Below are 27,238 nucleotides of genomic sequence, written 5' to 3'. Positions count from 1 at the left end.
CATGGAACAGAGAGTATGAATAAGGGTTTTAGTAGCATCAGTAGATCAGAAAGGGCACATTCTAAAAGTATTTTAAGAGAGAACCAACAGACCTCAGCTAGAGCAGTATTGTAAGCCAAGCAAGAGAAAGGAGAATCAAAGATAACACCCAAGCTCTTAACTTCCTGAGAAGAATGAAGAGTGAGGATGCTGACTGAAAGAGAAGATGAAAAGGAAGGTTTAGACAAAGTTTGAGACAATGATCTAACTTCTAAACAGATATAGCTGGAAGTTTTAGAGATCCATTTTCAGATATAACTCTGAAAAACATTTGTTTGGAAGCAAGAGTGGGGAGGACTCCTGTCTTCCCCCTACTTGCAGGCTTATCAAAGCATCTGGTTAGACACTGGAAAACAGAATCATGGACTAGGGACACTCAGTCCGACACAGAAAGCTTCTCCTTACGCTCTTAGTAAGAACAGAGAGAGGTAGAACTGGATATCACCACAGTGCAGGTCAAAAGAGGAAATTTCATTACCAAGAGCTAGAGTATATAGAGTCAAAAGAAAAGAGTCCCCAAATAAAGTCCTGGGGACAGCAACAGAGAAAAAAGGAAAAGAACCATAAATGGCAACTTTTAAATGAATGATTCATGAGATATGAGAAAAGTAAGAAACACGAGTGCCATCAAACCTCAAAGAATGAAGAGAATTCAGGAGCAGACAGGTCACCTGTATCAAAAGCTAAGAAAAGATAAAAGTAAAAACAGATATGAGCTCTCAGTTTCATGTAGAAGATAATTAGGTATTTTATTCAGAACAGTCTCAGTAGAAATTGAAAATCAGTTGAAAGAGAATTCACAGGAAGAAAATTGAGGCACTGGGAACAGACAAGTCGCTCAAGTAGTCTGGAGAAGAGAAAAAGAGAAACAGAGTGATAAAGAAAAGGTGAGAATCCAAAAACAATTTTCCAGAATTGGGGAACAGCAGCTTCTTTAACCCATTTTTGCCTGGCGCACAGGTGTACACATTTGGACCCTGCTGCATATCTGCAACATCGGGCAGAAATAGCTTAAGGCAAGAATGGTCACTACCAGAAGAGAAAAAGAATACTTAAAATGTGGGTAAGAAGAAGAGAATTGAACATTTGTTACTTCAAGAAAAAAAAAAAGAATCAAAAGGATTGAATAAGAAGGAAAACAGCATCAAAAGCAGAAACTAGAGAAAAAGAGAGGAAGGAGGAAAATGCATAAGCAAAGAGGGAGAAGTAGCAGGAGTACCACAAGCAGAAAAAGAAGAAGAAAATAATGGAGAACAAATAACATACATTTTATATAGAGTGGGCCCTTGGTATTCGCAGGAGATCCGTTCCAGGACTCCTCACCGATAACAATTTCTGTAGATAATAAAATCCACGGAAGGGCCTCACAAGATCTGCCAGACACAACTGGAAGTGCTTTCCAGTCACATCCAAGAGGTGTTCGGAGGCCCTGAATCTCTCAGTGCCTCAGAACACCTCCCAGGTGCAACCACAAGGCATTTCTGGTCATGTCCAGGAGGTTCTTGAAGACCTCCAAACATGGGCTCAGCACCCACGTTGAATCAAATCTTCAGGTGTTGAACCTGCGTATAAGGAGGGTTGACTGTATACTCTTCGCTTGTTATCCTTACCTAATTATTCCTGAAAATGGCCTTTATAGTGAAAATTTGAATGGGTACAATTATTAATTTAAATGAGAAAAATCTGAAGTAGTTTCAAAGTCATTCCAAGTTCACATTAAAAAAATCACCCTAATGTTTAATACCATAATGAAAAAGTTGGGTGGCATCATGATCAAATAGAATAAATAACAATTAACAACAACATTATCCAATTTAATTAAGTGTCAAACATTCTAGCTGTATCAATAAACCAGTGGTATTAAGTGGAAGAGGAGGAATGTGATTTTGCGGGGGGGGGGGGAGAGTGTGGTAGTGCAGGAAACTGTTGAATGCTGACACATCACAAAAACAGACAGAAGGGAATGTGCAATGCATGTATCTTGAAAGCCAGTATGAAACTGAGGATAAGGACACACTACCCATCAGACCTGAATTGGGTGGTAGACTGGGCCAGGAGAAGGAGTGGGATTGGCAGTGCATAATCCATCTGCATGGATCCATATGCATTTGCATCAGCAAGATTACTGGTGCAGGTCTGAGTTGACCTACATGAATGGACAGGATCCAGTGGAGCAGAGCTCCAACAGACCCACCTCTCTGCCTCCTTGCTCTCTCCCCCAGCACGCCTCCCACCCACCCTCTCTCCACCCCCACCCTCTCTCCGCCCTCCTCCCCACCCTCACTCACTGTGCTGTGGCTCAGCAGTCTTGTGACCGCCAAGCATCGGAGGCCGGGCACCCACCCGGCACTAGCCCAGTGCCGGCCAGCACTGTGTTAGCACAGGCACTGGCCCGGTTGTAGGATTGCAGACGTGCCTTATGGCACGTTTGCGACAGTGCGCGGCGGCACGAAGCTCAGGATTTGGCTCTAAGAGTCAGAAGAGATCAAAGGAAGAAAGTAAGGGAGGAGGGTCATAAACTACCACAATTTGCAAATTAAAAGGAACAAAGAAAATAGTGTCATGAACTTCAAAATATTAAGAGAAAAAGAAGGAATATCAAATTGGCAAGAGAAAGGGATGAACCGTCATCATGTCTTTCACGATGAGGGAATGGGAAAAGACTCATGAACATAAGGAAAAGCAGAAGGGGAAGCAGGGTCAAATGGAACAATCCTTGTTTCTATGAGAACAAGAAGTGGAAAAGATTCAGAAACTGATCATGTAGAATAGCTCATTTGTTAACTGCAACATGACAAATCAGAAGACCAAACAAGGCAAAGAATTCATAAAGGAACATAAACTTCAGCAATGTTCTTCACCCTTGGGGTTGGGACCCCAATGAGGTCATGAACCCTCAGTTGTGGGGTCTTGGCAACTTACAGAACAAAAAAAGTTGAAGACCACTGTACTAGAGCACCTCCAGGTAAAGAGGGAGGCATCTGGCGTCCCCTTCAGTTCCCAGGAGATTGTGTCCCAGTCTTGCTCAGGTTCTTAGCAGTAGTACTAAAATAGCTTTCATTAGAGCCAGGCTTAATGGTAACTTTATCAGCTCCCTCTAATATTTGGTTACAGTGAACAGTGCTGGGAAAGCATAGCGGGAGCAGGGAGTTGGTAGCGGTGGGGGTGGCTCGGGTAGACAGGGTCCTGGGAGGGGGGTGGGATCAACAGTGGAGTCCCCAGACTCATATTTTGTTTATATATTGGGGTCGTGGCAAAAAGTTTGAAGAACACTAAACTACACAATTTGAAGGAGGGTCGACAACAATGTTACTAGTTAATTAAAATACACTATAGCAAAGCAGCAAACATTTTACCTCCTACAGCTATTGAACGCATTAAGCGCAAATTTTCTGCACAATATTCTGAAGGAAGGAGGGTACAAAGACAAGAATACTTTGAAGAATCAAAATATCAGCAGAAGCACCAAATCTATTAAGGGCTTTAGCCTGTCCATTTTCAGACACAATTTACTGAGACACAAACTTCTATCAAATAGCATTTCCAGTGTTAGCCACAAGAACCTGACTTTCATATTTGGAAATTCCAGCTGGTGAACTGCTTTACCATAACCTTTTCTTCAAATTTTAATAATACTGAGATGTTCAAAATTGTCAGAGTTGAGAGCTACATTTTCCAATCCACATGCTGATTTCCTTTGCTTGTTTTGTGTCCCCCTCCTAAAAGGGAGTGTCTAACTAGTCTTACATGACTTCCAACTATTTACTGAGCTCCACCCTTGCCACAGTGGCTATGGGACATCAACTATCATGTGAAAAGGAGAAAGGAAGCCAGCAAGCAAAGAGCACTGACTCCACTTGCTGGTGCCTCTTCGCAAAGCTTGGACTGTACCACTTCCTTCTCACAGTGGCTATGGGACACCAGCTACCTATAAAGGAGGAGGAAAATGTGTTTATGATTTTATTTGTAACGAAGGCTATGTTTTTCTGTCCTTTTTTTTTTTTTTTTAACTATTTCCCCTGATTTTTTGATCATCCTAACTTCCCAGAAGCTCCTGTGCAGGTTTAGCCACTAAAAGGCGCTGCAACATCTTCTTACTGCCGTTTCTGTCCCTTATTCGAAACTCTTTTATCCACCAGCCATTTGCCTTTGTGGATTTGAAACATTCTTCCCTGTATGGAATACTTACCCCTCCTATAGGATCAGCATGCATCTACCACTGAGCAGTCAAACCTGTCTGTCTAGGATGGTAAAGTGCTAGGATGGAGTAGTCAGGTGGGTTACAATCCTCCAATCAGGTCATCTGACGACCATCAAACCGAGGTTACTTAAACCCAAGCACAAGGAAGCCCTGTGTGATATCTGCTTGCCTGCCATGGAAGCTAATGCCAGTTCATGGAAAGCAGCCACTTACTCTCCAATAAGTGCAGGCACTGAGGATTCCTGCAATAAAGTAAGTAGCAAACAGGGATGTTATTTAAAACTAGGATTCACTATTCAGGGATTAATTTTAGTTTGTTTGCTCTTTTCCCTCCAAACCAAGCTGCAAACTTCACTAGTTTAGTGATGTGACACACATTAGCAAACCAGTGAAGGGATCTGTGGGTTTACTCTTGAATAGCATTCTAAATGTATTTCCTGGGCATCACTGATTACTATATTCATTCGACCAAGCTTCTGCTTTGTGTCCATCCAGATGAGTTCAAATATTTTCCATCAGGCTGCCTGTACTTTTCTACCCCCCTTCCTTCCATTTTGCTTAATTCCTTTTATTTGGATTTTTAAATAAACTAATTACATTTTTACTTTTTGCTTGCCTAGCCCATGTTCACGTTTAATTTAGTGAGTTGTCACATCTGATTGTCCAGCAGACACTACTGTGGTTTCAATTTTAAATACGAACCCCTGTGGTTCAGTTATCTTCGGGGAGGGGGTTTCTTCCCAAATGGCCATCCCTAAAACACAAGTTCAGGCTTTCTGAACAGGTCTCTCTACAGGTTGCTGTAACCTGGGATGGTGACAGCAAGTAGAAACTACCAATGTACTCCCCATTCAGCTGCTGAGACAGTAAGAAGGGGAAAAGGGGAGCAAGAAGGAGCGCATATGCACTAAGTACTAGGCACTATACTCCTCGGTCAGCCTGCCTTTTCTCTGGGTCCCTTTCCCAGAAAATGTTTGCAGACATTTGCAGACATCTGGAGTGACTCGACTTGGGGGTCGCTTTGAAGGTATCCAAAATAAATAAATAGATAAACCTGTAACATGCTGACAGGTGATTCATACAATCCAGCAACCTCACTATCATGGGTATATGATGCCAAAGAATGATAGTGCCACAAACTGCTGGCAGCCTAGTTTCTGGAAAGAAAAGTAAAACAATGGGAGTAAACTACATGCTGTAAGCAAGTGCATGCAAGAAAGCCTGAACTTGTGTTTTAGGGATGGTGTTTGTGTTTTTTTTTTTAAAAGAAGGAAGGGAATGTTTCCATAGAGAAGGGGTAGTGGAACAAAGAGGTACTTAACACTTTCCCTGCTGTCTGTTTGTTATTCCAAATCACATACATACCCAATATGCACCCAAATGAGCACTTATCTGGAACTTTGGGTGAGAGAGAAAACAGCTAAAAGAGGAGTGATTTGGAGTGAAAAACTGCCAGAAAAGGAAAAGATCGCTTTTTCTTTCCTCCACTTCTCAACATAGCCCCCCTTCAAGCTGCTCTTGATTCAACAGTGTTGGGGCTTTCTTACACACATTTGAATGTAATGTGCAGTTTATTTCCCCCTACACACACAAACACACACACACTGAACATCCCAGATTCAGGGCCCAATTTATCTGCATGTTATGGTGCTTTACAGGGTTCACATTTAGATTGGAAGAGCAATCTTTTCCACCAGAAAGCCAACAACGACATGACTGCACTCCTGTTTTTATAGTTAGCTGAAGTTATTCCAACACCCACACACATCTGCATGAAGATGGAAAGAAAGGCTCTATCGTCATAAAAGTATGCTGAAGGGACCTGCAGTTTCCTTTGTGAATGAAGCAAGGACCTGGTATGGCTATCTTCTTATTAACTACTCGGGCACTTACCCAAGAAGAGTTATAATTCCTTCCAGGTATGTAGGCTGCTAAGGGTTCATGCTGACTGTGCAACACACACAAGGAAGGACAGGGTTCTATCACACAGGACACCAGTAAGTTCAAAAATCAAGCAAAGTGGATAGACTGACAGCAAAGTTCTAACACAAAGTAAACAAAATTAATAGCAGTTTATGGAGGAAGAAGACACATTTGTTTTCATAAATGTTATTGCTGAAGTAACTGGCATTCATTCATCAAGATCCAGGTACTTTGCCAATCAAACATACCTTGCCAATTTTGACGGTCCCAGAATTTTCATGGAAAAGACCCAGCTGCTCCCAAGTTGGAGCCAATGCCTTGCAGTGACCACACCAAGGAGCAAAGAATTTGATAAAGTGATTGCCTTTAAAAGAAAAAGAAAAGTGTATATGTAAAAATAAATAAACAGGGTTTAATACATTCATCCAAGTATCCAGATACCCACTGACAGCAATATTTCTGTACTTTGCTACACTTGTACTTTCATGATTAAAGGACAGCGCTTCTGTACTCTGCAAAATGAAACGAACTTCCCTCTCTGCTTCCAGACATTTCCCTCTTAGCCTAGTACCACAATTACCTATCACTAATCTCTACTTCTTCTAGCCTAGCCACTAACACATCTTTTTTAATGTAAAAGGACAACTATTTTATGTTCTCTTTAAGCGAACTTTACCTGACATTCTCTACTACTTTGCAGCTATTGCCCAAAAAGCAAGCACACAACAGTGTCAAAGAAACTGAACAGTGAACGAGGGCATCTCAAGTTGAAATTTCACCGCTGACATATGATCTCACTAAGTGGATGTAGGCAACTATTTTCTCAGACTTCTTGCACCTCTGAGGCCTGAATGTGGGAGATTATACCGACCCCAAAACCCTATAGGATGGTTACAAAAATTATCAAGCATGTACTTGAAGCACTTTCAATTCTCTAATGCTATATCAGTAAGTATCAGTAAGTATTATTAGCACCTGATCTTTGCCATACATAAGACAGAGAAATTTCTCTGCAAAAGCCACACATGGTTCAGATTATGTACATTTGCCCTTTGACTGAGATTTGATATAAACAAAGCATATTTTTCCTCCCACACTAAACTACTCCTCAAAAAGTTAAATTCTTTTTTAAAAAATAGTTTTATGTCAAGCACTTTGTTTCCCAAGTGCTTTATGGTTTCTATTATATGCTACCCACAACCCTATGCTAAAGGCACTATCACTTTATATATAAGGGAACATGGGGTTGTGAGATGGTGGCATGCAGAAAACACACAAACAGTCCACAATAGAGGCAAAATTTAAGTTTCTGAGGTCTGAGCCCATATTCTTGCTGCACGGACAGCACTCACACATTGTGTGGTCTAGAATTATTATATTTAGCGTGAGAACATGATGTACTGTCAAGTTACCTTCTGCTACATGCATTTTGAAATTAGTTGCCGAGAGTTCATATATGCCCTGCTTTGATTCAGCAGCTTTTGGAGGCTCTGATTCAGAGTCTTGTTTCTACCAAACAAACACACAAAAAAAATCACATTAAAGGATTACAGTACCATAATAACATTTTTATATATCAAAGAGATACACTGTTTATATACAGCTGCTTGCTTGGTAAAACTATACAGTAAATAATGAGCTGTATCCGAAGTAAAGCAAACACAATGACACTTTTTTTCCCCGTGACACCATCTTTCTAGGGAAGGTCCCTGGGTGCCCCATAAAGCCTTTCATGGGGGTCAGCGAACCCCTGGAAATGGTATGGGATGCAGCAGAGGAGACTGCAATGGAAGGGGGAAAAACCAGGAAACCTGCATGAAGGCAGCTCTTGTGAATATTATTTCAGATGAAGCCATTTCCATGTCCTAGAGCAGGGGTGTCAAACATAAGGCCCGGGGGCTGGATGCGGCCCCTGGAAGCTTTTTATCCGGCGCTTAGGCTCTCACCTGCTGAATAGTGCTGAGGAGTTACTGCTGAAAAGCAGCCTACATGAAAATTAGGCACCCCCGTATCTTGAAATATGATCAAGATTTGCGTATTTTCTCTTCTGTAATGTGTAGTTAATGAGTTTTTTTGTGAGAACAAAGTGCTGATTTCTGGCCATCAGCTGCTTAATTATGTCACTTTCTGCTTAATGACATCACTTCTGGCCCTCAGCAGGTGCCCTGAATGCTAACTTCGGCCCTCTGTATAAAACAAGTTTGACACCCCTGTCCTAGAGCAACGGTTCTCAAACGCTTTACCTTTGAGACCCATTTCATTAACGACAGTGGGTCCTGGGCCCATCTCAACCAGGAAGCTGCAGGGCAATATGGTGTATATCCCAGTAGTTGCTTCTGGGTTACACTAGTGTGTGACTCGCATCATTGGCCACATTGCACCATAATTCTCAACAGTATGCTGTGACCCATGAGTGGGTTGCAACCCAATTTTTGGACAAGGAAGCTGCCAGACAGTCTGGATTGGCACAGCCAATGAAGCAGGTTGCACACTGGCATGACCCAGAAGCAACTTCCAGGTCATGCGCCAAATTGCCCTGCAGCTTCCTAGTTATGACAGGTCCATGACCCACCAAAAATTGCACTGTATTCCGCAATTTGAGGAATGCTACCCTAGAGTACCAGTTCTGTCTATCTTGAAACAAGGGGTGGTACAGAGTGACCAGGAAGTTTCCATTCCTTCAATCATGCAATATGATGTCATCTCAGCCAAGTTACAAAACTTCCAAGCAAACAAGAAAGGGGAAGTCATTCTCTACCAGACATCTGAATGACCCATTTGTTGGGAACTCAGAGAGGAGCACCCACCTGTTGAACCTCAAGTGAAAAGGGCTTGGGATTCCTTGCCATGTAACAATCAAATTATATGCATGTCTATTCAAAAGTAAGTTCCATTATAGTCAATGAGGCTTACTTCCAGGTAAGTGTGGATAGGATTGCAACCTAAGTAGCATAGGCTAGGATCTAACTACTTTTGGGTCTAACTATGACCCAAAATCGATGACCAAAACTATGACTATGGTCGAAAGGCTTATGAATTACAGGCACCCCTCCATACCCATAGGTAATACATTCTTTCCCCCCCCCCATGGGTATGGAACCCACAACTAAAAGAGAACCCTACAAAAGTAGTTATAAAAGAAACCCTATCACACAAATGGGAGATTAGCTTTGTGATCTGCTTGTGACTGCAGCCTCTCTGTTGCTGTTCCTGGGTCTCATTGGCTCTTTGCTGACTACAAAATGGAAGCACTCACAAGAAGTGAGGCAAAGGGCTGAAAAGATTATGATGTTCAAAGAGCTTGGCAGCATGTTCTTTTCAGCCCTCTGCCTCGCTTCTTGTGAGTGCGTCCTGCTTCCATTTCCCAGACAACCCTCCTCTGCCTGGTCTTTGCAACTTGGGATGGTGGTAGCAGATACAATATACCAAGGTTTTTATACATACATCTGCTTGTCCAATACAGGGAAAGTGGGATGGAGGAAGGGGTCTGAGAGCGCTAACCACTAACTGCTATTCCCCTGGGTCAGACTGCATTTTCTTGGGAGTTCCCGCCCCTGGAAGAATGTCTCATCACTTACCACAGCTTCCTCACTTAATGTCTGCAACATCCAGTTCTCCAATGACTGCAAGTCTCTAGGTCCCTGGTATTTTGCAGCTTCTTGATCAGGTCTAAGTAGTTTTAGGCTGCAAATGACAAACAACAGAAAATAAGGCATTTTTTTCAAGGTCATACAAACATTCTGAAAACAATTGTATGTATCACATTATGACAAGGGTCAAGGAACATTTTCCATAATAGTGATAATTCTGAAAGTTCTGTTTGTTTCACAAACACTGCATTGGTCCATGCATTCAGACTTCTATCATCTTCATCTGCAATTACAAAGGGCTTTTAGGGTCAAGACAAATTTAACACTTTAACTGACAAAAGACAGTTTGAATACATTTTATTGCTTCAAAGCAAGCATATATTCTTTGTCTTGAAAGATAAAGCTTTTAAAGAAACCTATTCAACAAGTTTCTAGCATGTTTTCTAAAAGTTTATATGGTGTGCATCTAGCTAATGCCTGTGAGAATCACTAACATACCTAAAACGCCTATATTTACTTATCTGGTTACATCAACAGTGAATGTAATTGAGCATAAAACACAAATTTTTAAAAGTCAGTGTGCCTGAGGGGCAGGACAGAACTAATCCGTGTTTAATTTGCAAGACACATTTTGGAAGGTAAAAATCACAAAGCTGGCTTCACCCCTGGACGAACAACCCATGGTAATTGTCATTAGCTTCACCCTTATAACGAGTACAGAAACATGAAATGCTATACAAAGGATTACAGATTTCTAAACTCAACAAAATGCCACGAGTCTAGAAACCAACCATTATCCATCCATACAAGTCATTACATCCTTTTCACCTGCAATTTGCCAAAACAGTGTCATATCATTTACAGTAAATATGAAACTCAAGCTGTACACCTGAAACAGGTTCAGCAAGGCCAGATGAGGTTATACAAGCCCCATGAAAGGAAACTTCTCAGAGAAAAGCTATCCCTACAGAAGCATTTCACAGTCTGCCCCTGCCAAGAAGCATAGAATTGTATGTTGAACTGTCAGGGTTTCATTAATCACTCTGTTCCTGACTTTGCAATAAAAGATGCCTTGAAGGAAGGAAGTGCTCAACAATTATTATACCAGATCAGGTGTGGTCTGTTTACCCCAGACTAGCAGAGCAATCCAACAGTCTTCATCTAGCTATAAAACTCTTAAATTGACCTGGTCCATTTGCCACGCTGTTCTTACCCAGTTATCGACAAACAGGTGGGTGGGTATATTACACTTTTCATTGCAATCCAGAAGCAGCAAAAACAGAAAAACATTGCCCTGAACATTTAAAATTCTATCTTTGCAGTAGATGGATGACCCCACCCCTAAAAGTCACAGAAAGAAAAATAACTGAATTCTGGTCTTTCCTAAATGCAAACAGAATCTAACAAAAATGCACAATGCATCACATATACATGTAATTGTGATGGTTTGAATCTGTGTTAATTGTGATTTATGTTTTTGTACTTAAGCTATGCTGTAAGACACCTTGGGTCCCTTCAGGGAGAAAGGTGGGATAAATATAGTAAACAAACAAACATGCAGTAAGGTAAATCTGCTGAAATTTAGCATTTTGGTAAGCAAATGCTAGACAAAATACACTGAAAAACAGCTGCCTTCCTCAAGTTGATAGAGACCTAAGAAAAATATGCAATAAAATCAACTGATGCAATATTCTTTTAAGCTTACGTTGGGTAGCCTCTGACACCAAATTCAGAACAGAGTGGAGTATCTGTGGTGCAATCCACTTTTACAACATAGACCTGTGGATTTTCCATGCTGTTGTACTTGTCACCCAGTTCATTCCAAGTTGGCTGCAAACGCTGACAGTGTCCACACCTAGAACAGAAACAGGGTATTAATGCTCTGGTGATAAAAGTTTCACCTTCCTGTGCTACTGAAACTACAACATTACATAACTTTGCACCTAATGTATTTAGTTTCTCTCTCAATACCACTGCACATTTGTTTGCATGCAAGAGATGCCACATGCCAATGAAGAGCACCTTGCACAGGTTGTCAGATCACCAATGGTGATTAGAAATTGCCCCTGTTCATGTGCTCACATGATGACTCTGAGCCCGATTTACAAGAACATTCCCTAGCATTTGTCTAGCCTTTAAAAACCATTTTAAAAATTTACTGAACATGCCCATTTCATCTGTCATTATTGAACTGATACTTTTGTACCAGACACTTCATACTTTGTCTGTACCATTTTTTCACAGTTCAAGACCTTGAAGACTTGGAGATTATAACTTGTATATGTATATGATTTTTGTCTTTGGAAGGAGCTCCTTCTATTTACCTTTTTCTGGCCCCAAGGGAGAGTTGTAGGGAAAGGTGAAAATGCTTAATTAGCGGTTTGCGTTTAATACAGAAGCTGCATCTGACTTGAGAGAAAACAGCCTGGAAACTTGGATGTCTTCTAAGGGGACTGGACAAGTTAACGGATGGAAGCTTTATCAATGCCTACTAGTCATGATGGCTCTATGCAATGTGTTCAGTGTTGGTATGCAGTGGCGTAGCTAATGATCATGTAGCCCGGTGCCAAGCTCAAAATGTTGCTCCGGAAGTGATGTCACAACCGGAAGTGACGTCACACCCAGGCTTTTTAAAAAGTGAAAATTGGGTGGAACCCACCTCCTCCCCCCCAGCAGCTCACCACCCACTTGCTCTACTGCCTCCCCCCAGTTAGTGGCATAGCTAAGGCATCGATCTACAACTATCTGTCAAGGAAGATCTTGTAGCCCCCCATGACAAAATCAAATTTAATTAAGTAAATAAATAAAAAGTTATTGGTTCCATGCTGAATCATAATTACATCTCATTGGCACTCAGAACAAAGTCTCAGAGGTCTGTTTGGAGTTAAGCAAATACACTTTTTGTTCCACAAGTCAGCTGTGTTTTCATTTTCTGGTTAATTGGCCATAACTTTTGATAGAAAACAGATATTCCGGTGCTGTTTATTTCATTGCATTCTGGATTAAATTACCTTTCCAATGATATATAACATGATGGTATTATTCATACATACCAAGATTTTCACAATTTTTGTCACTAGTGTCAAGCTCAGCTTGTTGCCCCCCTAAAGCTTGGTGCCCAGTGCAACTGCTACCCCCTGCACACCCTTAGTTACGCCACTGGTGGTATGCCTCTGAATACCAGTTACAGGGCAGCAACAATAGGAGAGAAGTCTGCCTTCCTCTCCTGCTTGTGGACTTCCCAGAGGCAGCCAGTGGGTCACTGGAGGAAACAGGATGCTATACTAAATAGGCCCCTGATCTGATCTAGCAAAGCTTTTCATATGTTATGAGCTATTTTTGTAGGGGGTTTACTCAGAGATTGTTTTATCACTGTGTATTCTTGGGCTGAACCCTGGCAATAAAGCATGTTATAGCCTGAGTTCCTGCAACCACTTGCTGAATAGAGCAGAAACAGAAATGAGAGAAGAAACTGTCTATAACAAAACTGTCCAGGCCGTTGCAAATTATGTACCCAGCAGACTTTTGGTCAGTTAGGATCTGCAAAAGGAAATCAGCAGTGAAAGCCTTCTTTGCAACTGGGGATATTATTTTGCTATACACTCCCTTTGAAGTTACACCAAGATTTTTTTTTTTTTTTAGTAAACTAAAGTTTTCCCCATTCCTCATTTTTTAAATCTTCTTTTCAAAAATGTAATAATCTCAAAACACTTAGGTGCTTCAATCTGAGTAAAGTTAGAGGAAACTCCCTCCCCACCCAGTAGTTTTTAACTATTGCATAGCTAGGCAATATTTTTTTAAACTAGTTTTGTGATTTGGTGGCTAACCTTGCTGTTTTTCTAAGTGCTGAAATCTGTGTGTCCCGATTTCAGACACTATACTTCTCACATGAGATCACCTGCTTTAGAGCCCAATCCTATGCGTTTTCTCAGAAGCAAGTCCCATTATAGTCATCCAGTTAAGTGTGGACAGGTTTGCAGCCTTAAAAGTGGTTTTTGGTGGTTAGTTAACCAGAGTAATTTCTGCACTGACTCTCATGTGCATTTATATTCTTAGATAGAACACATGTGGATACAACAGACTAGCCACTGCAGTCCTCAAGTGAATGCTTTATTTATTATATTTATACTTTACTTGTCCCATAGGCTTCATGCAGTTTAAAGAAACTACAACCAATCTCTCTCTCTCTCTGGTGTTTTCAAGAGCAGTGCAACAGCAGGAACAAATTGAAAACTGCAGCACCTACTTTCATGATTAGAAAACTCATAAGGCAAGGGATTTTTTTCTCATCCCAGAAGTAAGCAGTGTGACCTTCTCTTGTCCCCAGCTGAAATGCTAAATGAACATGTGGATTTTAAAGATTGCTCCACCTGTAAGGTCGGCACCCACTCTTTCTTATACATATCCACACACCCCTCATAATCTCTTCCCAGGTTCATTTCTTCCCTCATGAAGGATGGGGAGCCAACAGGCAGCTTCAGCTGAGCCTCAAAAAAATTAGGGCTGCAATCCTATCCATGCCTATTTGGGAGTAAGCCCCTTGACTAATGGGACTTACTACTGAGTAATGCATAGGACCAATCCACGCTCTAGAGTTGCTTTATGAGGAGAACAAGTTTTCTCCCCTATACATATCTACTCATCAATTAACTAGTCCCATTATAGTCAAGGGGCTTACTCCCAAGTAAGTATGTAAAGCCTAGAGCTGCTTTACAAGGAGGATGAGATTCTTCCAACTTATGCACACCTACTCAGCAGTAACTAGTCCCATTATAGTCAAGGGGCTTACAGCCCAATCCTATGCTTATCTACTCAGAAGTCAGTCCCATTAGAGTCAATGGCTTACTCCCAAGAAAGTGTGGATAGGAAAGGGCTGTTACTCCCAAGTAAATATGGACAGGATAAGAACATAAGAACAGCCCCACTGGATCAGGCCATAGCCCCATCTAGTCCAGCTCTCTGTATCTCACAGCGGCCCACCAAATGCCCCAGGGAGCACACCAGATAATAAGAGACCTGCATCCTGGTGCCCTCCCTTGCATCTGGCATAGCCCATTTCTAAAATCAGGAGGTTGCACATACACATCATGGCTTGTAACCAGTAATGGATTTTTCCTCCAGAAACTTGTCCAATCGCCTTTTAAAGGCATCCAGGCCAGATGCCATCACCACATCCTGCCGCAAGGAGTTCCACAGACCAACCACAGTAAAGCTGAGTAAAGAAATATTTTCTTTTGTCTGTCCTAACCCTCCCAACACTCAATTTGAGTGGATGTCTCCTGGTTCTGGTGTTATGTGAGAGTGTAAAGAGCATCTCTCTATCCACTTTATCCTTCCCATGCATAATTTTGTATGTCTCAATCATGTCCCCCCTCAGGTGCCTCTTTTCTAGGCTGAAGAGGCCCAAACGCTGTAGCCTTTCCGCATAAGGATTGCAGCCTACAGCTTCTTATGAGGAGGACAAGGTTCCTCCAAATCCTGTGCATGTCTACTCAGCAGAAACTAGTCCCATTATAGGCAGGGGGCTTACTCCCAAGTATGGATAGGATTGCAGCCTAGAGTTGCTTTACAAAGAGGAGGATGAGGCTCCCCCAACTCCAATGCATGTCCACTCAGCAGTAACTAGTCCCATTAGAGTCAAGGGACTTCCAGCCCCATCCTCTGCATGTCTACTCAGAAGTAAGTTCCATTAGAGTCAACAGGGCTGTCAACTCTTACTGTCAGAAGAGTGTGGCTAGGCTTGGCTGTTCCTCCCAAGTAAGGACAGGACTGCAGGCTAGCGCTGCCTCGGAGGAGGACGAGGCTCCGCTCCTCCAGCTCCGCTCAGGCCCCCCGCAGCGCCCGAGGAAGCCCTGAGGGCCACAGCTTGGAGAGCGAGTCGCGGGACGGGCGGCCCCCTCCCCGAGGCCCTTCCCAGCCGCCCTCCTCCCGCTCACCACGGGGCGAAGAACATGACGAAGTGGGGCGCGCTCTGGGCGCCGTGGCGCAGCATCTCGGCGGAGTAGAGGTGGCGCGCGTGCGGGTCCGCCTCGCCTCCTTCCCTCGCCGCCTCGTCGGCGCGCGCCGGAGCCCCGCACAGGGCCAGGCAGCCCAGCAGCAGCGCCAGGCGGGCGGCGGCACGGGAAGCGCCACGGCGGAGAGCGGCAGCCATGCTGGCGGTGCGAGGGAAGGAGGGAGCCGGCACGCCCGCCCCGTCTCCGCCTCCGGCCCGCCTCGGAGAGTCAAAGGGCGGCGGGAGGGGCTGCCAGCGAGAGGCTCCAGCGCCTGCCCTGCGCTGCGAGAAGCCCCACCGAGTTACAGCCCAAGCCTAAGAGTGTCTACTCAGAAGCAGGTCCCACTGGGCTCCATGGGGCTGACTCCCAGGAAAGCGGGCCTGGGACTGCATTCTGACGGCCCAGTCCTCTCCACACTTTCCTGGGAGTAAGCCCCATTGAGGACTTGCTGCTGAGTAGGCGTGCATAGGGTTGGGCTGTGAGGGGGGGTAAGGGCCCGATCCTGTCCAACTTTGCAGCGCTGATGCAGCCATGCCCAATGCTGCGCGTGCTGCACCCTGCACTGGAGGGGCAGCCACAGAGGCGACCTCAAGGGAAGGGATCTTTTGTTCCCTTATTTGGGGGCTGCATTGGCTCTGGAAAGCTGGAGGATATTGAGCCCTTCCTCCGCCAAGTGTGGAGAGGATTAGTAGCAGGCAGCCTAACCCTATGCATAGTTACTTGGAAGTAAGTCCCATTGCATTCAGTGGGGTTTACTCGCAGGTAAGCATGCATCTAGAATTGGAGCCTTACTGCACAAACCTGTGCATGTCTACTCAGAAGTGAGGTCCATTGAATTCAGTGGTCTTATGGCCCAAACCTATTGATGGGCTCCACCACCAGAACTAGTCAGAAGGTGCTTTCTGGTCACTGTAATTGACGATCTAAATCTAAGGAGGTCCAGTGCCCAGTGGGAGAAACAGGAGCATCAATTCATGCTGAGTTGGTGGTCTGGGCAGAACAGGGGGAGGATGGGAGGCATGCTGGAAGTGGGAGGGGTTGGCACCCAGCACAACCTGTGCTAGATGCTACCCCTTCCTCACCTCCTGATCTCACCTACTTCCTTTTCTCTCCTTGGACTTGCATCAGCTAAAGAGCTGGCACAGGTCCAAGGAGAGCCATTGTAGAATGGGAGGCTTATAGGGAGGAAAGGGAAAATATTTTCCCTTGCTTCTCCCAAGCAATCTACCCACCACTGCCACCCACACACACACACTCTCAGGCTGCAAGCCTATCCACTCTTACCTGGGAGTAAGCCCCATTGACTTAATGAGACTTACTTCTGAGTAGACATGCAGAGGATTGGGCTCTCAAACCACAGCATGCATTGCAGCCTCTTTTGGCACAGTTGAATGCTATGGGGGAAACGATAGGGTTGGGCTGCTAGTCCCAGGAAAGTATGGAAAGGATTGACCCTTTAGAGCTGTTGCTTCCCTCCTAGGGCTTTGACAGCTGCAGAAATTCAACGTTCAGATCCCAACAACCTGGTGAGTTATGGCCAAAATGTCCTGTAATCTGTTAAATGTACAGTACTAATATGCAACTGTTACCCTGCACATGCCTGATCTCATCTGATCTCAGAAGCTAAGCAGGGTCAGGCCTAGTTAGTACTTGGATGGGAGACCATCTGGGAATACTGGGTGCTGTAGGCTTATACCATAGTCTTTCGAGACTGAAGGTTGCCAACCAATATGCCAGTAAAGTTTTCTTGTCTTAAATGTACAGTACTGGTACATACTACTACTGCTACTGTGGATACTCAAAGCTGTGGACAGCAGCAAACCCTACAAGAAGCAGATCACAAATCCCCCCATCATGCAAATGCCTTATCAGTCCTGTTGTTTTCAGCCCTCCAACCTGTGTTCTTTCCAACAAAAAGAGAGGGCAAAGCAGGTTCTTTGGATCTGCTGCTTCTATGGTGGGGTCAGGTTGGATGTCTCCTTGATGAACAGTAACAATACAGAAGACAATAACAATACAGAAAACAATGTATTGGAGCACTGCAGAGTGTATTTACTGTCCCACTGAAGAACCACAATATGACCATACATATCCAGCTTTGTCTCTGCAGCTGAACTCAGCCTTAAGAACTAATGTTTTGTTCATTTACTCCCAATAGCAAAGGCACACACAATGATCTTCTCCCACCACTTGTCAGTTCCTAGCTAGATACCACAAGTGTCTTATGAAGGCCTTGCATATGTAGTTGTATTAACAAAACTGGATATATATTTGGGAAGTGTGTTATGTATCCAATTTGATAGTTACCCAGTGAGCAGTCTGTATTATTCTTCCTAAAGTTGAGCAAGACCTTCATGTCACTTTCATCTAGCTATATTTGCTAACTCACATGACTAGATAAAGCCTGTAACCAGAGCAGACTGAACAAAACAGAAAAACACTCTGGGGACTAATCTTGAGCAACTCTGCTGAAATCAGTGGAATTGTGCTATTTTGTACAGGCATCAGCTGATCACCAATGGTTCTTAATAAAATATTAATAAAATACTACAGTGCAATCCTGAGCATTTTTACTCAGATGTAAATCCCATTTAGTTCAATTAGGTTTACTCTTAGAAAAATATGTACGGGGTTGCAGCTTAATGTAATATTATTTGTGATGTGGATAGCTAGGATGTAACAAACCAGTTATATATACAACTTCAATGTACATTTTGTGTTTTATTTGCCCTGTAATTCAGAGATACTCTTTAAAAGAGTCAAATTCATGTGCATGCCCTTTGAGCCTTCCCAGTCTCATAGCATAGTATGTTTTATTTTGACAGCTGTCCTTTGACTGAAATGCTGGCCTCTCAGGAGAGATAGCATGATGTAATTTTCATGACAGCCCAATTGTCACTGGTTAGGATGGATACTGTGATCTCAGTGGGGGGAAAAGTTATCCTGCCATCTGTAAGTTTCTATCCAAATTACTTCAATGATTTGTACCTCTCATATAGGGGTGGGAGTGGAAATTACTAAAAACCGTTGCACAAAATAACTTCATTTTGCTACCCACAGAACTTTATGCACTTGGCAGCCTAAAGAACGGTAACACAATATCATAACAAGTGGGTACTGTCTTTTTTCCCCTCAGGGTAAATTCACAAATGCATGATATAATTTTGTGTTTCCACTACGACACTAAACTGGAAGTAAATGTGGACATACTGCATGACCTTGTATTAAAAAAAAAAAAGCACACTTTTCCTTGGGGCAGTTCACCACCATTACCACCAGAAAGGCCGGAAATCAGCCGTGTAGACTGTAAAACCTGCAATGATAATAAACCTACCAGGTCCGTCCATATTGTGCTTCCATAGCAATTTTCTGCTCATATATGCCCACTACATGTTTGCTCATAAACTTCATCAATTCCATTTGTTCAGACATTGCAAAGTCTTTTGCTCTCTTTATCCATTCTCTGTCCAAATCTATGCCAGTAACTTGTCTCCAGGATATCAGCATTATGCCACCTTCCTCTCTTCCTCAAACTCCACTTTTTCTGTGAAGTCTTTGGCCCAGTTCCTTGGCCTAAAACTTATGAAACAAAGCTTCATAAGTACAAGGAACTGCATTTGTTCACGTTCATCCCATTACCCTTTGCTAGTGTCCCAGCTATTGAAATTAAGATTGCAAGTCCTGTGGGGCTGAGGCTTCTCTGATTTGTTTCTATAACGAAGTGTCATATACCCCAATAGAGCTCATAATAATATTTGGCAAAGGTGCAGCATGGGGTGAAGCATTCTGTCATTGTTTACTATAGGCATCAGAAATGTTGGAATAATATGACTCCTTTGATAGGAAATGCATATAAATGTAGAAATATAAAGACCTTTATTGGCATACATAACAGACACCAATAGTTTGTTCCTATAAAAGCTGTCATATCAACCAACCTCTTCTTCTCATCTGTGGATAATTCTCTTCAGACCACTTGCAGAGAAGTATCACAGGGTTCAGCAGTGCTTTGCAGCCATTCAGTATGTTTGGTACACTGCTTAAGTCAATACATTTGCACTTCAACAGGCTCTTAAGGCTTATTCAAAAAATTAGTAAAAAATGTATCCCATCTGCATTTGACCCCCAGAGAGTTTGAGAACCACTGCCTTACTTTGAGGAGGCCTCCATGAGTGCCACCCACCTCCTTTTTTTTGTGCTATGCCCATTGGCACTGCTATGCCAGTGCTGGAAAGTGGGTTAGGATTATACCCTTAGCCACTGACTGAGCTATCCTCCATTAGTCTAAACCTTTTTTAAAGCCACATAAACCAATGACAATGCCTTGAGACAATGCATTCCATGCATTTGTTATGCATTGAATAAAGAAGTTATTTTGTCTACACTGAATCTACTGCCAGTCATTTTTATTGGGTTCAGGAAATATGGAGAAAGAAGACAAACCTCTCTACATACCATACGTAAGAGTATGATCCTATCAGTGTACATGTAAAATTTATTTTTTGTGGGGGAGGGCAGTGTACATCACTTTCATTTACTTATAATGAATTTCATTTGCTCTTTCATTGCTCCCATTCATCAAGTCTGCAGTGATCTCTTTGGACTGTTTCAAAGAGAACAGTCCTGAGCAGAGAAGAAAAACATCCTTCCTCCCTGCCCATGATCTTTTGAAAGCATTTAGTTGCTGTATTTTTTTGCTTTAGAAGGTGACCCCATTACCTCCTGTATTACTTCAGTGAGAGTACTAACCAGTCTTTAAAAATATATAAAAAAGGAAATCACTAACAAGACTTTCCTTTAAGCATTAACTCATGTTGTCATGAATGTTTGTCCTTAGAAACATTGTGATACTTCCATTCAGTTCTAGAGAGACAAAGGTTGGCATAAGAACATTTGATGAAAAATAGGATAAAAAATTCACAAATAGAGCAACAATAAAACATTCCACACATATAAAATTTTGAAAGCTCTCTCCCAAACTCTGAAATTTTTTTGAGGCCTTTGCAGATTGTGAAGCCCTAAACTGTAACTTGTTTAACTTATGCCTAAATCTGGCACTGGTGGTAGCTAAAATTGCACCAGTCTGGAACCATTTATATTTTACAGAGCTCACTAGTCCTGGCAAAGCAAATAACTCAAGCAATGTGGTCTTCTCCTTGGAGGCAATCCAACATTTCCTCCATGAGACCATACAACAAATACAGGAGACACGTATTTTCTTCTTTAAGAGATAGTGTTGTACTCTGAGTGTTATGGATTGACTGAGACTGTGACAATGATGGGGGAAAATTGCCACCTGATCCTTCTTTGCTTCCAAAAGTTATTTCTTCAGCTATAAGAAATGTCTGATAAATATTTGTCTCTAAAATTTGCTGCATAAAAAGAAATTTCCATTTCCAAAGACTATTTTCTTTCTTTCTTTCTTTCAAGCAAACAAAAACACTTGTGAAGTTTCCTTCCAAATGCAGGGATGGCATTCACAGCTTATACCGGCCCTGTATAGGGAGCAAAGTGTTCAGGAGTTGAAGCTGTACTAATCCATGAAGCTAATATAAAGGCTCCAAGATATGTGGAAAGCTGCAAAAATTGCCAATGAGGGCCTGAGAAATGCCTGAAGGAACAGGGAAAGTGGAACAATTCTGTTGCATTTCGGACTCCCAAGAATGACTGAATGACTAATACACGGGGCAACTAATACACTTACATCAAACATATTAATCTGAGATAACATTGGTAGAATACACAAAGCTGCACTTAATGTGTTGCCACACTATTTGACATATGGTACATTCTTCTGTGCAAGAGTCACTGAAATTAATGGGAACTACACAAGAGAGTACTTCCTCTTCACAACTGTGAAAAACAAATTGCAACAGCACAGATGTGATACTCAGTGCTTAGGAGCAGGGTGTAAAGGGGGTAATTTGTACCCAGGCCCTGGGTCAAAAGCGGGTTCCAGGAGCCAAAGTTGGGGGCCCAGAAATTTCCTGGGATCTTACATTCTCCAATCTCACCCAGACTCACTGCCTTTGTGGGATGCTGGGGCCATTACCGTGGGCATATGGTGGTGTCTACTGTCACAAGGCATACACACCAGGCACAGGAATGTATACATTTCTTAACAGTGTCTCATCTGGGAGGAAACTGACCTGCTACAGTAGCTCTTTGGCTTGATGATCCACTTACCATGATGGAGTGTAGAGGAGCTCAAGGTCACAGCTGTGAGACTACAACTGCTGCAGAAGTAAGTTTCGGAACACGCAGGAGACTTTCCATTTCAGTGTGAGCCTAAATAGGATGGTACTAATTTTCTGCAATTATTTTCTATATTTGAAAGATTTTAGAGAGGAGTGTGTTTGGTTTTCCATATTACTATATTTAGCTGCCAATGCCAGGCAGGCAGGTAGACCTGAGTCCTGGATTCAGACTGTTGCCACTCTCCCCCTGCCGTTTTGCCCCCATTCTACCCACTCCCATTGCCACCCTCCCCCACTCTTCCCCCCTTCAGAAAGGGGCCCCAAAGAAACTTTGTACCCCCTGATAAAATTCTTCTCAGAGGCCCTGGTGATACTAGTCACCTTTTGAACAACACTGGAATATGGGTTTTAAAAAGGAAATCCAAGGACTGTGCAGTGTCACTTCACCTTCTGCTCGAAATGCATATTTGTGGGATTCAGACTTTTCACAGGCCTCAATCATTTTAAATCTAACTATTTTTGCTTAACAGAACCGTAAACCGAACAATAAACCATACTTTGTTATAAATCATGGGAGGTGAACTGCAAGATCAGTTCCCTAGCAGTGATTAAGTATTGGGAACGTAATGTCTGTAGTGGGTAGAAATACTGGTTATAAATCTACTAAATGTGGCAACAAAATCATAAATTTACAGAAGTGACAGTATGAAGCCTAGAACCTGCCTTAGTATTCCGAACACATCTTGTTGGAGTAAAAATAGCAAGAGCTACAGGCTCACATATAAGGATTGTCTAACATTAGCAGATGGCAGATAACATCAAAGGGGGCAGAAAAAGATGAGAGAGGAATAACTTTAAGGAAAGACTAGGTGCTGTTTAGAAAAACATAAATTGAGACTGTGGAGACTTGAAGTGCCAAATGAGACATGATGTGGGAGATTTTAAAAATATTATTATATTCATAGCTCACCTGCCTTCCACCAAAGAGCTCAATGTAGCTTATACAGGAGTTCTCAGGCAGTGACCAGACTTGCTTAGTTTCAGCATGATTGCTGCTGCATTGCATGCTTGCAGACCATGACCTGTGAAGAGCAGTCAGGGCTGAACCTTGCATGATGTGAGGCAAAGCAAAGTAACACGACCTCCTATCTACCCATAAAAGATGAGCAGAATTGACTTTTAAAAGAAATTAGATGGCTCTCTGAATTTCCCTTACTCAATAGCCATTACAACTTACAAATCCAATGCTCCTGCAGCCAAGGATCAGGTGGGCCTGAAGACACAGCTATTTTGTATATATTATTACAGGGGTGCTCAAACTTTCAACTTTAGGGATCCTGGACCTTTAAAATTGTGTAGGAGAGATAATTTCAGCAGGTGCAGCTTGTCATCTGTGGGATAAAGAGTTGCACCTGCTGAAATTCTCTCTTCTATACACTTGTTAAAGGTCCAGCATCCCTAAAGTTGAAAGTTTGAGCACCCCTGTATTATTATATAGTATTATAAGTCATGTTTTGTTGCTAGCACTGTGTATGTTTTTTAAGCCTCACTTTCATCACACTTGTGTAACAATTGTTCATCTTTGCACATTGGCCTGACCCTGCTTTTTTCCTTGGCTAAGGAAGAAACACTCAAGCTTTCCTGAAATCAAGCAAACACTCTGAAATATGTTCTTGGTTGCTTCTCTGAAAATAGAGTTTATATTAAAGTGGTACTGGATTTTTGTTTAACTATCCTTTAAAAACGTGATTCTCCATTGGTTTGACATATACTGTAGTGTGCTATTATCTTTGCACTAACATTTGCTCACAATGTTGTAAATAGGGATACATTTTTTAAATTCTTAAAACAGTTGTGTGAAGTAGATTATTCTGGGATAATTGGCACAAATTTACTCAGACTGCAATCCTATTCACACTTACCTGTGAATAAGCCCCATTGACTATAATGGGACTTACATCTGAGTAGATGTAGTATTGGGCTCTCAGTGAATGTCATGGCTGAATGAGGATTTGAACCCAGATCTCCCTGGTCAGACCAACATGTATCATGCAGGGTTTTAGAGTTGAAATTAGAATCTCTGATCTGTAGTAACTTAGATGTACAGTTGTGCCTATATAAGCAGATCACCTCTGGGCAGGTCACAGGGTGGGGCAAGTGTAACCTGTAAGTTTTACAGGAAAAAGACAAGGTATTGCAACGTTATTTCAACAGGTTAAATGAATAATCACAAAACCAGTTTTTCTATGTATGGATGAGTTGTGCCTATAAAGACAGATCACCTCAGTGCAGGTCACAGGGTGCAGAAAGTGAATGCAACCTGTAAAAGTTACAGGAAAAGAAATTCTATTGCAACATGATTTCAACAGGTTCAATGAATAATCACAAAACAACTGCTTTTCTATATATGGCTGTCATGCTCTGCCTCTCTTTGCCCACGTGACTGCATAAGAAAACAGTAGTTGCCCAAAGAGAGGTGGAGTCTGATGCGATCCTCTTCCCACTTCCTTACCTCCAGGTCCTGCGCTGCTTCCCGCCTCCATGCCAGTGTGTTTCAAATAAACAGGAAGAATTGAATATATCCAATGTTTATTTGAAACAGGACAGTGTGGTGGTAGTGCTGGTCCTGAAATTAAGGTGCAATGAGAGGAGGATTGTACTGAACCATGTGTCCGAGCCCCCCTTTGCCCCTCTTCTACGTAGTTGGGCTAGGAGGCGGAGGCAGCAACAGTGAGAGTGGCAGATTTTGCATGTTGCCTCAGGTGTGTTTTGGTCTCTAACTAGGCCTGCCCCAATAACTTGGTACTAGTTGGTGGAGGCACCCTCTTGCCTTTTGCTTCAGGCAACAAAACGTCTTTCACCAACCCTGGTAACAGCAACTGAGAATGAGGAAAGGGCACAGAGGAAAAGATTAAACATCCTCTCCTAGAGCACCACTTCCCTGATCTTCAGAGCAGTCCTATGAGGCTGCTAGACTACAGGAGAAAAATTTTTCACACACACACCCTAAATAAACAAACATTTATTTATGCATGTTTAAAAATATTAAACTCTGACTGATTGAGCCACTTTTTGAACTGTACACACTGATATAAAAGTAGACTCTACCTAAAGTACCAAATAATAGAACAAGAGGGTTTAATGGCATTGTCCCCTACTAACTGGGTGAGAGACACTTTTTCAAGTGGTGCTCCTTTTATATTAAGCAGAGGGAGAGTAACTGTCTCCTTTTACCCAAGCACAGTGTCTTTTCTAGTGGCTGTTTGATGGTGTCCCTTCTGCATCTCTGTAGATTGTGAGCTCTTTTGGGACAGGGAGCAATTAAATTATTTGATTTTGTCTGTAAACTGCTTTGTGAACTTTTTTTTTTGTTGAAAAGTGGTATATATACTGGTAATAATTGGATCATGTCATATTGAAAATACTGTCAAGGACCCTGTGCCAAAATGTGACTATTTTTTTTTCTGATGCTGACATCATGCATGGTAAAAAGGATATAACTGTTCATGTAAGCAGTATTTGATAACCAAGATGCATACTATGAACTATATAGATAAACCTAATGGTGACCTTCATAACTTTTGTCTTTCCGGTATTTCCCAACATATCCTCTTGTTTAGTTCCTCTACCTGTGATCTTTCTTTCAGAATTACAGTACAGGCACAACTTTTATGGAAAGAGACTACATGTTTTCCAGCTGTAATTTTAAAGGTGCCTTGTACACAAAAGTAAATGACAGTAATAGTGCCTAAACCCTCAGGGACTGAGATTTAAAAACACCACAGCAGATACGAAGACAACAACTCCTTTGTCAATAGTAGATACAATCATTCAAAACTCAAAGGACCTGTGTAGAATGCAAAACAGGTCTCTGCGAAAATAGTAATAACTGATAAATGATTGAGACCCACCACCCTACCAGCACTTCTTATTTCTAGTGTTTATTTTTCCTCATTTATAAGTTATCTTCTTTGCCATAAAATGGCAACTTTGAATAGCTTGCTAAAAGAAATACAAACCTCAAACACAAAAAGTTTATAAAAAGTCAGTAATATAATCAATTTATATTAAAACCCAAAATCTCAGAAAACAAATCAACATCTAAATAGTAATAAAAATCAATGTCTGCCTTTAAAAAAATTGATTTATTTTTTAAAAGTAAATTGGCTGGGCTCCTGCAGGCCTCAAGAGAGAAAGCATTCCCCAAAGCCTGTGTGTTTGGTGTTTGAACTGGCTGTACATATTCCTCTCTCCTCTGCAGAAATTCAACTTTTAACAGCGCAATCCTAACCTGTGCCAGGCTGCAAGGCCTGCGCAGTATCCAAGGCAGGTTAGAAGTAGGCTGGAATACACCTTGAGGATATTTTTCCCCTTACCCCAAATAATGCTCCAGCCTGCCCTATGGGGCTACTTGGATCTGTGACAGTTAGCTGGTGCACATCTGAGAAGCTCCTGAAGGGTTGCCCAACCTGGGAGCAGGTGTTAGGATACAGTGTGCACTGCTGCAACTGATCCCAAGCCCTTCCTGGGCCTGATTCTTCCCCTTTCCGCCCCCCCCCCACCCAAAAATGCCCCTTCCAGTCACCCTTTCCCAGCCCTGGCTGCACCCAGTGCACCACACTGGCCAGCATGGTAACTGGATCCAGTACCAGCAGACTGGGGTATGTCTTTGGGTTGACTTTGCCAGCTCTAGAATAGCTGCCAAATGTGCTTTACAGCACATTTGCAACACTCAGAGTTGGTGCAGGGAGGCCTGCACTGACACAAGGAAACATTTGGACGGGGCTGCCCAGTTATTTGGTGTTTGTTGGTCAATAGTGGGTGGCTGAGGATGTTGGGCTTCAGGTAGTTTCATGTCAGAGGAGCTACCAGTAACTAAATGAAACAATAAGAGAGTAGTTTCAGAGGGCAAAAGAAGGGTTGGGAAGGATGGGATGGGATGGGGGAGGTTGCGGGGTGAGGGAAGAGATTCCCATGGGCGCAAAAAAAGAAAAAAAACAGAGCAAGAGGAGATTCGAACCCATGTGGCTTAAATGTTTAAAAGATATATTTGAGGACAAGTGTTGGAATACAATGGGAGCAGGCAATGTGCAATCTAACTGCATCCTACTAACATGGTGCATGCAACTTTCTCTCACAGGGTGGTCAGTAAAAAGAAACATCTCTTCCACAAAAAGGACTATGTTCATTATTTATTTATTTTAATTGTTGAAAAAGGAACATCCCACCTGTCTCTGCAGATTCAGAGCATCTTACAGGATAATTTAAAAACAAATACTGTACAATTTGTTCAAA

The 27,238-nt window shown here is 42.3% G+C and overlaps 1 protein-coding gene and 1 pseudogene across 1 annotated transcript in view; one reads left to right on the top strand and one right to left on the bottom strand.

The window, feature by feature from the left end:
* The window catches only part of TXNDC5 (thioredoxin domain containing 5), a 30,567-nt gene extending 14,648 nt beyond the window's left edge, over positions 1-15,919 (bottom strand). Inside the window, exons 1-5 of the mRNA XM_066623158.1 lie at positions 15,690-15,919; positions 11,459-11,608; positions 9,742-9,847; positions 7,576-7,672; positions 6,412-6,527 (exon numbers count right to left, since the gene is read on the bottom strand). Coding sequence (XP_066479255.1) covers positions 6,412-6,527; positions 7,576-7,672; positions 9,742-9,847; positions 11,459-11,608; positions 15,690-15,904 — 684 coding nt within the window. The 5' untranslated portion in view covers positions 15,905-15,919. The remainder of the gene's footprint in view (positions 1-6,411; positions 6,528-7,575; positions 7,673-9,741; positions 9,848-11,458; positions 11,609-15,689) is intronic.
* A 1,401-nt stretch (positions 15,920-17,320) lies between these two features.
* LOC136650448 (5S ribosomal RNA) lies at positions 17,321-17,437 on the top strand (annotated as a pseudogene).
* The last annotated feature ends 9,801 nt before the right edge of the window (positions 17,438-27,238 follow it).

The sequence above is a fragment of the Tiliqua scincoides genome, chromosome 4 (assembly GCF_035046505.1).
Source record: "Tiliqua scincoides isolate rTilSci1 chromosome 4, rTilSci1.hap2, whole genome shotgun sequence".
In the NCBI taxonomy this organism is placed as follows: domain Eukaryota; kingdom Metazoa; phylum Chordata; class Lepidosauria; order Squamata; family Scincidae; genus Tiliqua; species Tiliqua scincoides.
This window is presented reverse-complemented; position numbering and strand designations above follow the sequence as displayed.